This window comes from Stylophora pistillata, chromosome 1 (genome assembly GCF_964205215.1).
Source record: "Stylophora pistillata chromosome 1, jaStyPist1.2, whole genome shotgun sequence".
In the NCBI taxonomy this organism is placed as follows: Eukaryota; Metazoa; Cnidaria; class Anthozoa; order Scleractinia; family Pocilloporidae; genus Stylophora; species Stylophora pistillata.
This window is the reverse complement of record NC_142519.1, coordinates 22,769,741-22,786,659: the sequence shown is the minus strand read 5'-3', so window position 1 is coordinate 22,786,659 and position 16,919 is coordinate 22,769,741. Positions and strand designations below refer to the sequence as shown.

The window sequence follows — 16,919 nt, the reverse complement described above, 5'->3', positions numbered from 1 at the left end:
TGGTTTCATTGCTTTTAAACCTGGAGTCATTTGTGGACTTAATCATTAAAAAAAAATTAAACGATTTTTTTTCTTTGCTGAAAAATGGTATCGAGGTAGAGGCCACTTATCTTTCAACAAGTTGTGGTCATATTTTTTACCTATAACATATGAACACAACAGTCTCCTGGAGCCCTTTAACTCAAAGAAGTGATTAACATGTTTTTTCTCCCTATGGTATCCATACATTATCCAACAAACAGGTTATGAGAATACTCAAACTTGTTAGGTACAGGTTGTTACCATAACAAAGCACAGAGATCCTTAGACAACATATCAGTTCGATGGAACACTTCTAACTGCAATCAAAGAGCCCTTCGTCGGAGGGCTAACGCTCGAAACGTCAGCTTTTGTAGTCGTTACGGTGGCCAGTTTACCATTTCAACTTTGTTGATATATCCAAATTATTTCGTTACCCCCACCGACGCAGCCTCAAACAGTTTCTTTAGAAACTATCAGCCTTTATTCAAAGAGCATTAAGGTCGGATTTGTTCGAACTAAGATAAAAATAGTGGACTTATAAAATTGATTGAAATTTAATAAGACTTTATTAACTGGGACCGCAACGTGACGCGCGGAAACGTAGGATTCTATGAGGTATAAGGTAAGTGTTGTGTCTCGTGGCACGAGGTAACCTGGGGCCCGTTTCTCGAAAGTTCCGGTAACCTAACGGGCCCGTGAAAGCTGTTCTGTTTTCACTCAAGATGGAGATTTCAAAAGTTTTGAAAATGATACAATAAAACTATCAGCTAAAGAAACAAAAGGGACTGGTTTGGGTGTTAGAACCAGTTTTCCTATCTTTTAAATTTTTGATTTTAAAACATAGCTTCGGGTCCGGTAACCAGCGTGTTAAGTTCGGTGGGACTTTCGAGAAACGGGCCCCAGGACCTCTCAGTCATCAACAACAGGTACGTACCTTTTTGAGTCTAATAAGTAAACAAGACTGTCGGTGTTGGTTGTCATTGCGCAAGTGGAATTTTTTCTACAAACTTTTGAAAGTTGTCGAGCTCGTGTGTTAAGCACCACTAATGGGTGGATCTCTTTCGAGAAGTCCAAAGCAGAAGTCCAAGAAAAAAGTTGAAAGGGATGGATCGAGCGATCGACCAAAAAAAAACGCCAAAGCAGTCAAAGATAAAAAGAATGACAAACAGCCGGGGCAGGCTGAAATGACAGGTCAAGCAACTCTCGAGATGGAAAGGAAAGATAGTAAGATATTTTGGATTTCGCATGTGTCGAAGAGAACTAATTCTCGAGACGATATTAAGGCACAGACATTGGTGGACAGCAAAGCAATTTCCAAACCAACAGGGGAGCTAAGTTACCAACAGGGGAAACACAGTAGCAAGCAAAAACTTGTTGTGTCAGGTCCGAAGAAGAAAAGTAAAGGGAAGAGCTCTAATGGTGCGGATTCAAATGGTCACTTGTGTGAAAAGAAAGACAATAGCGGGGTATTGAACGGTTCATGTGCCTTCGGGGAAGAAAAACAAGATCTGGAGGACTCGAATTCCAGTGTAGTCCCGCAATCTCCAGGTCTGCTTCCAGGGCAGACAAGCGGGAGCATTGATGCATCAAATTTTATCTCTGTAAATGAACTGTATAACTATTTCTGGGATGGAGCTCAAAACTATAGCATCTTCGATCCTTCTTATATGCTTCTCGTAGACGCTAGACCTCGATCCGAATACGAACGAGGTCATATAATTTTGGCGCACTGTGCGGCATCTTTGTACAATGACTTGCTCACTTCCTCCACATTTGGGTTTAATTACATGGTCAATGGTGGTGAACAAGCCATTGCGAACAGTCTCAGCGAGTATACTCATTTGATTGTGTATGGGAATACTGTGTCAGACACTAGAAGTGAAGATCTGCCCGAAATAAAACTCATGAGAGAACTGATGAATTATGATTTGGTTGAGCCTTTGTTGTTAGCTTCTGGATTTGACAGTTTCAATCAAGCTTGGCCTTTCATGTGCACAACAAGAGAACTTACCGTCCGGCATCACCATTCAGAAATCACACCGTATCCATCCCTCATTTTGGAAAACCAGCTCTATTTAGGCAAAGGGGTGCAAGCGACCAATGAGAAGATATTGTTGGACCTCAAGCTCACGCATATTGTAAATATTGGTAGCGAACACCCCTCGCCTTTCACTGATCACATTCACTATCTGAACATAAAGCTTGATGATAGTCCTTCTAGCGATTTAAAACTTTATTTTGCAAAGGCATATCACTTCATTGATGATGCCTTGTCAACTGGTGGGTGCATTCTTGTGCATTGCAATCTTGGGGTAAGTCGCAGCTCAACTGTTGTCATTGCATATCTGATGAAGTCAAGAGAATGGAGCCTTAAAATGGCGTATGACTTTGTCAAGGATAGAAGACAATGCATTCAGCCCAATCGTGGATTTTTACAGCAACTTGGTGACTGGGAGCAAAGTGTTTTAGGACGTAAGCATACAAATCCTGATGATTTGTGGTTTTAGTGGCAACAATTTTTTTTATTTTAGGAGACCTAAAGAATATTTTTCAAGGGTATGTTTCCAAGGATGTACACTGACTGCAAAGTTGATATTCTTAAATTGATGTGATATAGCTTGTATAATAGATGTAAAATAGATGTAAAACTAGATAAGATTGATTTGCATCCTGTAAAAATAAACTATAAGATGCTTTTTAATAGCAGATAAGATACTTTTTAGCACTGTAACCCTCCAAAAATAGAATATGTAGTAATTATTGCACAAATTTGCTGTCCTTTTTGCTCACTATATTGCTGTATTTATTGTTGGGTCTGTACATTTTTTGCCAAGGAGCTGAAAATGGTGTCTTGGTTTTGTAACAACTGTGGCTGCTTTAGTGATCAGCTTATTTAAATATGTTGTGATTTGATTGTTGCATTTGGATTTGAAAAATTTTGATATGCATATCATACCTACTGTTATCACAGAGGTTCCTAATAATTCATGTTACTATAACATTTCAAACTAAAACCAATTTTCAATCACAACATGAAAAGAAACTGCATGTTTGTAAATTTATTTAAAACGAGTTGAGTTGAAGTTGTATTTATTAATAATAATAATAATAATAATAATTGTATTTATATAGCGCTAAAATCCACTAATTGTCCAAAGCGCTGTATACCCACCCAACCCACCCCAGGGGAGGACATCCATCACACAGTAATCTCGTGCGTGGGAAATTAACGTCTCCTGCCCCTAACCCTGCAGGAGACGGGACCTCCATTTATTCGTCCCTATCCGAGAAGACTAGAATATCTACACCATTTCTTGATGTTAAAGAAAGGAAGCATATTCTTCTCAGTTAATTTTAAGACCCTGAGTGTTGGTCCGGCCGGTATTGAACTCTCGACCTCCCGCACAGCAGTCCGGCGCTCTCCCAATTGAGCTAACCAGGCGGCGGTTATTAACTTGATATATATGTAGAGATCATGATAAAGCAATCGTTTTGATTTCCTCTAATATGGAAACAGATTTGATAATGTATTTACTACTGTTGGTAGGCTTTGTGTGAAGTTATTTTTAAATCTTAGAGTTACAGGGACAGAGAAATAATGGTGTTTCTGTTTTATTTTGTTCATGAATATGTATTACCTTGTCTGAGAATTTCTTTTTTGTGGGTTTGAACAGTGTTTAATTTTTAGGTCTCTGTCTGTTTAAAAGAGAAGTGTGCTCTAGAAACTATATGGGTTGTACCTCTGCCTTCTGATTCATGATCTGGGCTTTATTACCAGTTGCTGTCCAAGAAATAAGCCAAAGAATGGACTAAACAAAAATTATAGCAATAGACCTCTTTTCTTGTATGTTTTGTTTACCCTTTTCAGGTTATGTGATAATACTCTTGAGAACTGTTTCTTTCACATTTCCTCTTATAATTTAGCATGCATATGTGACAAAACCCTTCAAAAACTGTTCAAAATTTTGCTCTCATTATTAATCTTACTTTGAGGCTTGTTCACTTACCAAAGACAAAGCAATGTCTTACTGTGTTTTACCGGGTTAGCTCAATTGGTTAGAGCGCTGGACTGTTGTGCGGGAGGTCGAGGTCGATGGTTCGAGCCCTGGCCAGACCAATTAACACTCAAGGTCTTAAAATAACTGAGGAGAATGCGCTACCTTTCTATAATATCGAGAAATGGATAGACATTCTAGTCTTCTCGGATAAGGATGAATAAACCGTAGGTCCCATCTCCTGGATCTAGTAATTAGTTAACTTGGTTAGGCAGGGGACGTTAAAGAACCCACTCACGAGATTACTGTGATGTGGTCTGGCCTGTTTACTGGGAATTGGGGTGAGGGGGCATCTTCAAATAAGTTTCCTTCGATTGTTTGTAAACTGCTGATGCAGTCCGGCCAAAGTCCCCCGAAAAGTGTTGTGATGCGCATTTGATCATATCCACATATTAATTCGTGCAATATAAATATTAAATTATTATTGTTATTGTTGTTACCATCCAGGAAAAAATCAAAAAAGGATTTTTGTATTAAAAAATAGCAACATCTGTCAGTAAACTAGGTGATGTGGTATTGTTTGTTAAGTCAGGTTACAGATTTCTGATGAAAATAGTGGCAGAAATCCATGGTCAAATTTTTAGAAAATTTAGAGATTATTCTGGATATAGTTAATAGCTGTCAAGTAGAGCACTAAATCATTTTGAGGCTTTTGGCGGGGATTGGGTACCAGCAAGTTAAGATCGCCAGGTCTCTAAGCCAAAGATGGCAAACAATTTTACAGGAAGAGCGCGAAATTTTTCTTCATCATTTTGTGTGGGAATTCGGAATCTTTATAAACTTAACGCTAAAAAGTGGAAGGCTCAGACAAGAGAGACTACATACCGATGTATGACAACGATATTAGATCGTAAGTGTTTTTCCCATCAGTTTGAAAATCAATGACCGACGCAGTAGTGCGCCACGTTTGTTACTCAGTGATTTTGTTAAATCTACTCTCTGTCTCATAAACGTAAGTCTGTAGTCTTAAGCACAGCTTTTGTTGAAGAAATTTCCTTTAGAAATTCAACATTTTCGGTAGATGGCAGAAAATTCATTATCAAATTCTTACTAGTTTTAATTTAGTAATCGAATTGTGTTGTTAAATCTTGCGTAATAGGGCCATTCCATTTAATATCCGCACCCCCCCCATTGAAGGCCTGGGATTTCTTAGGGGGAGGGGGGTCAATGCTATATTTTTTCTGAGGGGGGTTGAACCATATTTCTGAGAGGGGTCGCCATAAAGTACCCTTGACAGAAATTCTCATGAGTAGTTTCTGAAGGGGGTTCAATTGGTTTGCTTGATAGCTACATAAAATACTGAAGGGGGTAATTTCAGGCAATTCTGAAGGGGGTTAAAAATTTCTTATCTGGAGGGGTGTTACAGGAAAGCCTTCAATAGGGGGGTGCGGATTTTAAATGGAATGGCCCGTACAGAGTCTGAACGGTATCCGGTCTTTTCGTCCAAGAGTCTTTTCGTCTAAAGTCTTAGGTCCGTTCATCCAATTTCAACTCTTTTCGTCAAAGTTATAACATTGTTTTAAATGAAGTTGTAATGCGATATATTTCATTAAATAGTGATAGAAAGGAAGGCTTGCCATTGAATTATTTCGCGCGAAAGAAATGGGAATATTAGGCTTGTTGTTAAGCGACTATTAGACGAAATAGACAAGTAAGTGTAACATCACTAAGTGTCCGACATAACCAACAACATAGTCCAACATGATAAAGAAATTATCTAGGCCTTATCTAGCTTTCTAAAGTTATTTATTGCTTCGAGAAAAGACTTAACAATTAGACGAACAGACTAAGAGGAAAAAAGTTTTGGACAAAAAGACTTGGACTAAAAGACTTTTGGACGAAAAGACCATAATTCGTCTGAACTATCTATGGGAATCAATGGTCAGAAAATCTGTCAAAAACTGCGAGGAGAAAGTAAGAGAGAAAGGCAGAGCACAGTGGGTTGTGTTTTAGGAGATAAATAAAGGGATGTGATCACAAAAGACTCTTATCTGAGAGTTAATTAACCACTGACGATTAGATGTTTTTAAAATTATTTCCTCTCAGCATCACTTGGACTTACAGATGATCAAAGGGAATTTCAAAGAGTTGCCCTTGAGTTTGCGAAGAATGAACTTGCTCCTGAAATGCAAAAGTGGGATCAGGAGGTTTGGAAAGAAAGGATTCTCATTGTTTAATATGATGCATAGTTTTAGGATTATGGTACATTATCAGATTTATATTCAGTTTTGAACTAAATAATAATTATACACCTTAAGTCAAATAAAATTTCGTTATCATTGTGATGTTATATTTCCCAGGAAACATTTCCGGTGGATGTGTTAAAGAGACTTGCTGGACTGGGATTTGGAGGTAAGAAAACTGTTGACAAGGCTTCTCCAATTTGCAACTGATATCATAATGATAAGCAAGGCAGCAGGTGGTAAATTTCCCTGTTTTATCTTGTTATTTATGATTGGACAGTGTCTGTTACATGTGATCCAAAATACTGACTAATCAAAAGTTCAAACAAATGACATGGCAAAACTGCGGAAACAGCTTGATTTGCTTTTTTTTGAAATTGTTATCCAAAATAGAAAGTGTAATTTTAAACTCTGGTCCTAGCCTTATTACCTTCCATGAGTGACCAGGACAGAATTTTTCCTTACAATATCAATACAATATCAAGCAGACAAGTAATGAGAATAAAGAAAAATATCAGTAAGGATATTATTAGTTGATCTAATAGCAAATTCTCTAAACTAACATCATGGGATTTGAATGGCAAGCAGTAAGGAGAATCACTAATAAGATCTCATGAGTGAAATGGTTAATTCAGTTCATTTTGTAGTCTTTGACCACTAAGTAGAAACTGTGATTACCAAATTTAATGATGGATGTTATCATAATTAGTTGTTTAAGTTTTTAATGAACACTGAAGGGGATAGGTTGCTTCTCACCCTTTGAAATAAAAAAGAAAAAAATTGCTATAATTACTTGTACTTTCTTTAAATGTGGGATTCTTTTGTACGAGTTTTTAAATTGGAAAAATGCAAAACTTGCCTAAAATGGTTGTGAATGTGATCAGAACCTACTCAATTTTGTCCAATTCATAATTAAGGTACCAATATTTTTTAGTTACACATCTCTCCGTGTTGTGTTTTAAGGAACTTTGGAACCCTTTTGATTTGTAATTTTCTTCTCAGCCATTTATGCAAAGGAAGATCATGGGGGTAGTGGACTGTCCAGATTAGAAGCATCTGTAATATTTGAGGCTCTTTCCACTGGATGTGTTAGCACAACAGCCTATCTCAGCATCCACAAGTGAGATTATTGGAATTCTTCCAAAGCATATTTTGGTGTATTATCCCTAAAATCACTAACAGTTCATGAAACGTAATGACATTTTTTTTCTACCCAGTATGGTTGCTTGGATGATTGATGAATTTGGTTCAGAAGAACTGAGAGAAAAATTTGTCCCTGAATTAGCTTCCATGCAGGTTAAGTAGGGTCTTTTTTTTCCTTTGATTTTTTTTTAGATTATTTCTTTCAGTCTTATTTGACCTTTTGAAAGGGGCCTAATTGTTTTTGTAGTAATCATCAATAAATAAAAAGTGAACCAGTGCATCAGAGTCAGGGAGTTCAATGTAAACAAGATTGCAAGTTTTTTTAAGAATGTGACCATTTATTCTGATACCTTACCATTACCTGGTGAGATTTTTTTTTTTTTGCACCTTTTTGCATACATTGATGGGTGCCATATTTGGCAAAGCTTGTTGAAATTTAAGGTGTTATGGAAGCAGAGCAGTTAAATGGTTTATTTCAGTCTGTGGTTAGTCAGTATAACTCTGTTCAAGGTTGTTGAAGAGTCAGTGTGTACTGGGCTGAGATGCGTGTGGTAAGGATGAGAAAATAGGCAGTCAGCTTAAGGTCAGAGAGCATGGGCAACTGTGAGCAATTTCTCAAAATATTGTTCTTCATCTGTTGTTTTGGCTGTACCATCTGTGTGAAATATGGACATTGAAATCAATTGAAAATGCAGGTTACAGTTACCTGTATGACAAGGCTGTCCTCTTGTGCATAACCTAAGTTTTTTTATGACTGTTTCTACTTGTTTTCAGAAATTTGGATCTTATTGCTTAACAGAACCTGGTTAGTATTCTCTCAGAACAAATTCAAGTTTTTAAGTTTTTATTATATTTAAGTTTTTATTGTATTGTATTGTATTGTATTATCATCAGCCAATTTGACAAAGTTCATTTAGACCTAGATTATGGTCAACAAACCAGAACTTTTCTAATTAAACGAACTGAAAACAGAGAGCGTTTTTTTTAATGTTACTTATAAAAAGATGGCTTGAATTGTTTTTATTTGCTAGTTGTTTTGAAATTAACTCTTTACACCCTAGCATCATTATGGATATTCCCCACACTTTTCTCTGTATATTTCCTGTGGTACTAACAAGGAGAATTGTCAAACAATCAAGAGCTTTTTTAGGTAGTGACCATTTCCCTTATTCTTTAGGCCTTATGTTTGATTCGGAAGTGAAATTGTAACAAAAAAATAGATGCTTGTCCCTGCATGGGGTTAAAGAATTAGAGAATAATTGATCATTGTTTAAAGAGTACCCACCCTTGTGGAAAAATGTTTGACTTTATATCAACTTAAGTAGTTAATAAAACCAATTATCATATGACCTGTCTGGCCCCACATGCACAATTCCATAGAAAACCATGGTGAAAGCTGACATGTACAGGGCTGGACAGGTTGATGTGAGCTGGTTTGGAAAAAGCCATCTGGCCCTGCTGCCCTCACGTTGCTTTGTTACAAAAACTTGAAGTAAAACAGAAATGAGAGAAAAAGGCATGTTTTTCAAGGAGTTGGGATTTTCTTGTTCTGACTTGAAAAAATACAGAAAATTTTTAAATGCAAAATTTTTTTTGTGCTTGTGAGGCTGCAATTGCCAGTCTATTGCATCCTATTTAGGTTGAAATTTTCAACACTTGCTGGTTATATGATAAAATGCTTATTGGCTGAGTTTGGTTGGGCTGGAGGGAAAATATTTGGCTTGAGATCATGATGCATGGACCTTGCTCGGCTCAGTCTGTACGTCATGAACTCGAGCCAAACAGTTTCCCATCTGGCCTGACCACTCAGTCAATAAGTATGTATTACATATTGGAATTTAGTTTAAATTGTGTTGATATGATTTTTCATTCTTAATTTCCATGACAGGAAGTGGAAGTGATGCTGCCTCATTATCAACAACTGCCAAAAGAGATGGAGACCACTACATTCTGAATGGGTCAAAGGTAATTGTAAAGATGCAAATTAACACAGTTGATTTTGAGATATAAACTAGGAAAGCACATTCTGGTTGTGTGCAATTAGTAAAATAGAGACCAACTTACAATTTAAGCCTTAAAGATTACTGGCTTCTTCTTTCTCCTAACAGTATTGCCCTTGAATCAAATGTGAAAGGGTTGAGAGAATAAAGGACTTGATCACCAATTTAAGAAGCTCTTGATTGTCACCCATATTCTCCTTGTCGTTACCCTAGATAATGAAAATGAAAAGAGAACAGTGCAAAGATTATAGATGCTATTGCTAGGGTGTAAAGGGTTTTAATTTGTAATCACAAATGGGTAATTAGAAGAAGGGAAAGTATGACAAAAAGTCACTGAGAACTCTGAAAGCAAGACCCAGCAAATTGTCTCAGGGGCAATTGAATGTTAGAGGCCAATGGAAGGTGCTTTTGGTTTTGGTTTGTTTTTGATGGGTTGAAGGAGTGGTATGAAACAGATGGCTTTCAATGCTTACTGGAAATTAAACTGCTCTAGATGTGAATGTTTGATTATTAATTGGTTTCTCTCAATTAAGCTTGAAATTAGTCCTGATATCTCCAAATAAGATGCCAAATTCGAATTAGCACTTGGTATCTGGCTTGTGTGGTTTTTGCTCAAACCTCCAACTTTTTGTGAAGTGAGAATTAAAAGTCCACTTGGGTCAGCCAAAATCAAATTTAAATCAGACTTAAATCTTCATCCAAAAATTTAAAAAACTTGGTGATAGAAGGTAATTGTGGCATGCAAAACAATTTAGTACCAATAGATGCATCATATTTGGCACATGAAAAGTCAAATGTTAAAATCAAAATTGTTCCACAGTTATAAAACTATGTATAAACCACTCAAACTTAATTCTTTGGTGGACTCAAATTAGATATGTCATTCTAAATTGACTCAAATGTCAGGCGATTTGCTCATCAAGCTTTACATGTTGTAGATGTACATGTATTAAGAATTTTTTTTTCTGAACTGTACCTTTCTGTCTCAATATGACCCTGTGGCTACATTGTTTATGTCATCTCAGGCATTCATCAGTGGTGGAGGGGACACTGATGTCTACATAGTCATGGTCAGAACTGGAGAACAAGGTGTGTGACTCAGAGATAGCTTTAGTTAACCCAGCCTTGAACTGTCAAGATCTGATTGTCAATTCTCCCCTCCAGCTGCTACACATTTCCTTGTAAATTAATAGGGACCTTAAGCAGTCAGGACGGCAACGCCAAGGAAGACTTCGATTAAAAAATGAATTTCTACTCTTAGTTAGAATTTTAAAAATGGCTGTATGAGCTTACTGTCTCATATGACGCCACAGCTCAACTTCAGCATGACATATAAAAGCAGCGTTGAGTTCCAAATGGAAATTAAAATAATTTGCCATCGCGGTTTTGGTTTGCAGAGGATGCAAATTTTGGCGATTTCATGTTGTTGTTTTGCATAGGACGGCTAAGAAATGTACAAAGTTTCAAAATGCACGTGCTGGGCTATTATTCTGCCGATTAGATCTCTTGTTTTTCTACGTCCTTGTTGCCATCGCCTCGTGGTTGCTTAAGGTCCCTAATTACAAAACTTTGGTGTTAGATCAAGATGACAGCTTCTACCTGATAAGTTTGAATATTCTCACAACCTGTTTACAAGATATTGTATAAATATTATAGGGAGAAGTTACATGTTTGATTGTTATTCACCTCTGGGAGTTAGAGGGTCAAATGACTGTAAAATAATACACATGCAGAATAGATAACAATAATTATCTGTTGTTACTAGCTTCTAGATTGTATTTTGTGAATTAGTGATTCTGTCAAAAGAAGACTAAAATTGCTGTCTATCATTATATTCAATCAATTTTTTTTATAATTTGAGTATATCAACAAAGTTGAAATGGTAAATTGGCCACCGTTACGATTATAAAAGCTGACGTTTCGAGCGTTAACCCTTCCTTGGAGTGAATAGAGGAATTGTGGGTTGTGTATGCTTTTAGAGACAGAAAAAGGAGCTACGTGATTGGTGGGATCATGGCAACGAGAAAGACACACTGTATTCACTCTGACGAAGGGCTAACGCTCGAAACGTCAGCTTTTATAATCGTAACGGTGGCCAATTTACCATTTCAACTTTGTTGATATACTCAAATTATTTCGTTACCCCCCACTGACGCAGCCCCAAACAGTTTCTTTAGAAACTATCAGCCTTTATTCATTTTAATTTTTTTTGTAGTTTTACATAGCTCTTAATGATCATAATGATCATAACTTAAAACTTGTATTTACATTTTGGAAAATTGTGGTCAATTTTGCAGGACCTAAAGGAATTTCATCTCTCATTGTTGAGAAAGGAACACCCGGACTGGGTTTTGGCAAAAAGGAGAGGAAAGTATGTTTATCAAAGTTTATCAATGGTTTTTATTAAGCTAAAACAACAAAACTAGTAGGAGATCAATTGATATGTAATAAACTTATTAAAGATATTTATAGCCAATTATAAATTTAATAATGCTCCACTATTAAAAAAAACTAACATTTCAAAGGTAAATCTGAATGAATGTGATTGTAATTATTAAAAAAAAATTAAAATTTTACATTACCGACTAAACTTTTATGATTATTGATATAATTAAATTATACTGCATTTGGTTTAAGTAGTTATGGTTGTCAGTAGATACTGTTTTTTAGTTCAAAGTAATTGTTTTAGGTTGGATGGAATTCTCAGCCAACAAGAGCAGTGATCTTTGAGGACTGTAGAGTTCCAGTTTCTAATAGAGTTGGATATGAAGGACAGGTTGTATAGAGAAATCATTTTAAATTTGTAGATTGATCCCTTGCTTTATGCCAGCAAATTTGGTTTAGAAATACATTAAAGAACTACAGATATAAAATATAACCACAATTTACTTGAATGTCAAATCATGTGTCCTTTTATTTTAAATTTTGTCAGTTAGTGCAAACCACTCAATGTATATCTTGATATTTACAACATAGGGATTTAGTATAGCCATGCAGGGATTGAATGGTGGTCGTATTAATATTGGTTAGTATCATTCATAACAGTTAGTGGAGTGATGACTAGCAAGATTCATGTTAAATAATATATGTTATATTAAGTAGTGACTCCATCCATACCTTAAACAATCAAAGGGTTCTATCACGATACATTAGAAAAGGGAAATTCCTGGTAGATGACCACCTCTAAATTTATGGCTGTAAGGAGTAGCCTTGTATTTGTTGAATTACTGCCGTACATACCTTAATGTAACAATTGAAATTGACTTATTCACAGTAAAAATGGACTATTCAGTTCAAATTAAAGTAAACTTTGGAATCCTTGGACCAGGATTTTTATAAATGTCCACCGATATTTCCAATCTATTTCTTTAAATTTTATTTTAACTCTACTTATTTCCAATAATTGAATCTTTAATGTAATTTTAAAGTCAAAGACAGTTTTAAGCTAGTGCCGTGATAGTGTAGTATGTCGTTTTTATTCCTGATTCGTGAGTGATGAGAACTTAATATTTTCAAGTAAAGTTTATGAGTTGATAAGTAAAAAAAGATTTTTTTTTAGCATCATGCTCACTAGGAGCAGCTCAAGCATCCATTGAACAGGCAGCTGAACATGCTAAAGTGCGGATACAGTTTGACAGACCACTTGCTGATAATCAGGTACAAAGAATTGAGTTTACTTCAATCTTTTCATCTTATGTAATTTAATTACTCTTCTCTCTTTAATCTTTGGTTAGTAATTTTTCACTACAAATCAAACAGAATCTTATCATTATGATAATTCTTGCTTATAAAATTACAGCAAACATCCTTATATACAGTCAAATAGATAACCATTTCCAGTTGGAAAGATGGGAATGTCAAATGAACAAGTCATATAATTTTTATCTAGAATATCCAGTTCAAATTAGCTGACATGGCAACCTCCCTAGTGACTTCACGGTTAATTGTGCGTCAGGCTGCTTGTGCTTTGGATACCAAGTCACTAGAGGCCTCCACACTGTGTTCCATGGCAAAATTATTTGCTACAGATCATTGCTTTCAGGTGTGTATCATAGCCATTGTTAATGTGTGGCTATTCATTCACTAAATAAAATTTACAAACCTTTTTCATTTCAACTGATGTTCTTTTTTTTCTTTTTTTGTTTATTTATTTGTTTATTTTTCCAGATTTGTAATGAAGCCCTCCAGATTCATGGAGGGTATGGTTACCTTAAGGATTATCCTGTCCAACAGTACATGAGGGACTGTAGAGTTCATCAGATTCTGGAAGGTAGGTCAAAGCGTGCAAGGCAAAAGCTAGTGCATGTGAGTGCAATAAAAACATGATGGGACGCAAATCGTCTGCACTGGAAGTACATATCAAACTCCCTAGGTGATTTAATCCCATCAAATATGTGGTTTTTATGTCAGCATTTGCATAGTTAATATCGTTAGCACCCCTTTCGGTTGGATCTGGACAATGTTTGTTTTTGGATCTGGACAATGTTCGGTTTTTTTTTCCCAGATTGCTTTGTAGTACATGTAGTTTTCTTAGTTATTTTCCCCAAAAATGGCGCAGAGGAAAGGTTTTTTGACCTTCACTCGCATCATCAGTGATGCATTAAGCAAGCATAGTTACTGGTATGTGCTCACAACAGAAGTTTGTGGAATTACTCCTCTGCAATATTTTAAGCGATCGCTGATCGTGACAAGGCAGAACTTCAGTATTAGCGAGCAAAGCCAGATTACCTGCTTTCTTCTGCTGTCGCTTTTGTTTTCTCCATTCTCTAGTTTGTTTTCGTTTCTCCTCGGGAGTATTTTTTCGCGATTTTACCTCCAGTTTATTTGGTATTTCCAGCTTGGTGGAGGCCTCAAGGTCCGCCGACATTTTATTAATGTATTCCCAAGCAAGAAGAGTGAATTAGTTGAACACGTGCTCTTGCATCCGATCTCATAATTTACAAAAACTTCATTGTTCTCGCGAAAAATGAGAGCCGTCTTATTGAAACTTGATGGCAATTATCTGTCACATTGATGTCAGCAGCAACGAGATTATGACGCCTTACAGGAAACCTGCCTGGAGCGTTCAAAAAGTCCCGTATAATTTCTTAGACTTTTAGTCTAAGAAAATGTATGGGACTTTCCGGGATACTTCCAGTGCAGAAGATTTGCGTCCCCTCATGTTTATTAATTATCAAATGAATGGCTATTAAAATCAGAATCATATATCTTTAGTGTCAGTCTATTGATTTCCTTCCTATATTATGTTCACTTCTACATTCCCATGTTATGTTACAGTGCCATTTCAATGACCACCCCATTAGGATTTGGTATCCAAATTATGTGGTTTTCAGTTTTTCCTAGGTTCCAGTTTCTCTTTGATCTGAGCAGCAATTATGCACCTCCACTGATCTTGAATAGCTGTGAAACCTCTGTATGCCCCTCTTGTCACCAGAGAGCGCTATTTATGCAATGACAGCTCTCTACTGTGAGGATCCTGCATCATACGCTTATCTGATTGCAGAATTTGTGATTAAACACTAGTCCAGTAGTTTTCTACTAGTATATGTGGGTAGCATCCTCATTTGGCATGATTAATGTTACTTTGTAAACATCATTATTTTCCAATTTGTTTCTACTACTGTAACAGATTATAGGCTGTAATATTTGATGTCTTGTTAAAAAGTAGTAACTGGAATATGAAGTTATTGAACACTTTGGTCTTGTTTCTTTCAGGAACTAATGAAGTGATGCGGTTAATAATTTCCAGAAATCTTCTGCAAAGCAGCTGACAGTTGATTTTTTAATGGTTTTGCAATAACAATTATGTCTCTCCAGTCCTAAATATTAAATTAAAATATTTTGAATTTAAATATGCGATTGTAATTTGTTACAGTCTTGGGTTCTAAAAACGTCAGTGTTTAAAAACTCAAATGTAGCAATGATTTCTCCCATTTCCTCGGGGTATTTTAGGGTGTACAGTCAACTCTCTCTTAACAGACACCTCTGTAAGATGAACACCTCTATAAGACGGACAGCTGGGGCTGGTCCCAGCCCTTTCTTAGTCATTTTACTATAACCAAACTCTCTGTAAGACGGACACCTTTATAAGATGGACAACGGACACTTTGAAATCTTCAACGGACATTTGTGAGGTGCTGAATGTGACCACAAATTACGATGTAGGGAAGAAAACTTCTTAAATTACCAAGTACCCGAGACTCCTTTTAACACCAGACATTTAACTGACAGCTCTTATCTTGTCGGCGGAACACATGCAGTACAAGTTAAAATTAAATCAGTCATCGTCTCATTGAAAAAATAACTTGGGGATGACAACCAACTGGTATTGTAATCTAAAACAGTTATTTTCGTGCTTTCTTTGCTGAACTACAGCTTTCCACACTGTTATTCCCTTGCTGCCTCCTCTTACTGCCGGTTTTTTTCTTTCTTGATTCCTGGCCAAAGCGTCCTCAACTATCTTTCTTTCTTTTGCAATGCGTTCACTTAGCCATTTCACAGCTAGCGAGTTCCCTTTAAATGAATACTGGCAAGGCACTTGTAGACCATATCCACCACCTTGATTTACTCTCTTACCAGTCAGCATGCATTGTTACAGTACTCGAGCTGATTTCCAAAAACTGGTTTACACAGTGTGAATAGGACAGCGGCACATGGCCGACCACTTTTACAAATATGTTTTTTGTTCCAGTTTGTAGAATTTGTTCAAGTAAATAACTTTAACAAAGTTTAAACAGATGCGTATTCACTGTGCACAGGTTCAGCATTATTATCTTAAAATTCCTGGGGTCATGTTATGTCGACTCTCTATATGCCGGACACCTCTCTAAGACGGACACCTCTCTAAGACAGACAGCTGAGGCCAGTCCCGATGGTGTCTGTCTCGGAGAGAGTTGATTGTACTTTTTAAAATAAATGGATCCCATTCAAAAAACTCTATATTTATTAGGAATTAAATCTCAAGCTATGTGTGCATTTAAGTATATCTTCATATCTATCAAAATTACAGTATCTACTTATCTGTATGAACATGTCTTTTGACGGGTAGTTCAGCTGTAATCAATGATCTCTATTGTGTGTGCGTGAAAAGCTGCCTGAGCCAGGTTCTGGCTTTGTGGAAACAAGCAAAAAGTGGGGACTCAAAGAAAAAACCGTACCCCTGACAAATGCAACTTTGGCTTGTTTCTCCCCCCTTTTTCGCATGTCCCACTGAATTATAGCTTGAAATAGGCATTGTGGAAAGTATCAGGGACAACTCAAGGTTGACAGTAAAGGGCTGTGCTAAAGGTCACCAATAAACTGGTTTTTTCTCTCTCTGTACTTGTATCTTTAATTACCTAGAGGGAGAGGGGTCATCACAGATTGGAAGAGGGGGAATCTCAAAACCCAAACATTTTGAAAGAAATAATCGATTTACAAAACAAAAAAAACTTCTGCAGTGTAGACAACCCATTACCAATCCAATTATTTCTTTTATTTTTATTTATTCCAAATGAAAATGGCAAGTGAAGTGCATT

At 36.5% G+C, this 16,919-nt stretch overlaps 2 protein-coding genes across 2 annotated transcripts; both read left to right on the top strand.

The window, feature by feature from the left end:
- The first annotated feature begins 714 nt into the window (after positions 1-714).
- Positions 715-3,860, top strand: LOC111326467 (serine/threonine/tyrosine-interacting-like protein 1). Its single transcript, XM_022930469.2, has one exon. It carries the CDS (start codon positions 1,068-1,070, stop codon positions 2,526-2,528), a length of 1,461 nt encoding a protein of 486 aa, XP_022786204.2. The 5' UTR covers positions 715-1,067; the 3' UTR covers positions 2,529-3,860.
- Positions 3,861-4,756: 896 nt separating this feature from the next.
- On the top strand, positions 4,757-16,718 carry LOC111326428 (isobutyryl-CoA dehydrogenase, mitochondrial). The gene is made up of 15 exons (XM_088744980.1): positions 4,757-4,926; positions 6,123-6,223; positions 6,377-6,428; positions 7,262-7,379; positions 7,477-7,555; positions 8,177-8,207; positions 9,291-9,367; positions 10,428-10,491; positions 11,700-11,773; positions 12,092-12,178; positions 12,379-12,427; positions 12,962-13,059; positions 13,292-13,444; positions 13,570-13,672; positions 15,118-16,718. The coding sequence occupies exons 1-15, from the start codon at positions 4,782-4,784 to the stop codon at positions 15,171-15,173; spliced, it is 1,287 nt and encodes a 428-aa protein (XP_088601106.1). The 5' UTR covers positions 4,757-4,781; the 3' UTR covers positions 15,174-16,718.
- Positions 16,719-16,919: the final 201 nt, after the last annotated feature.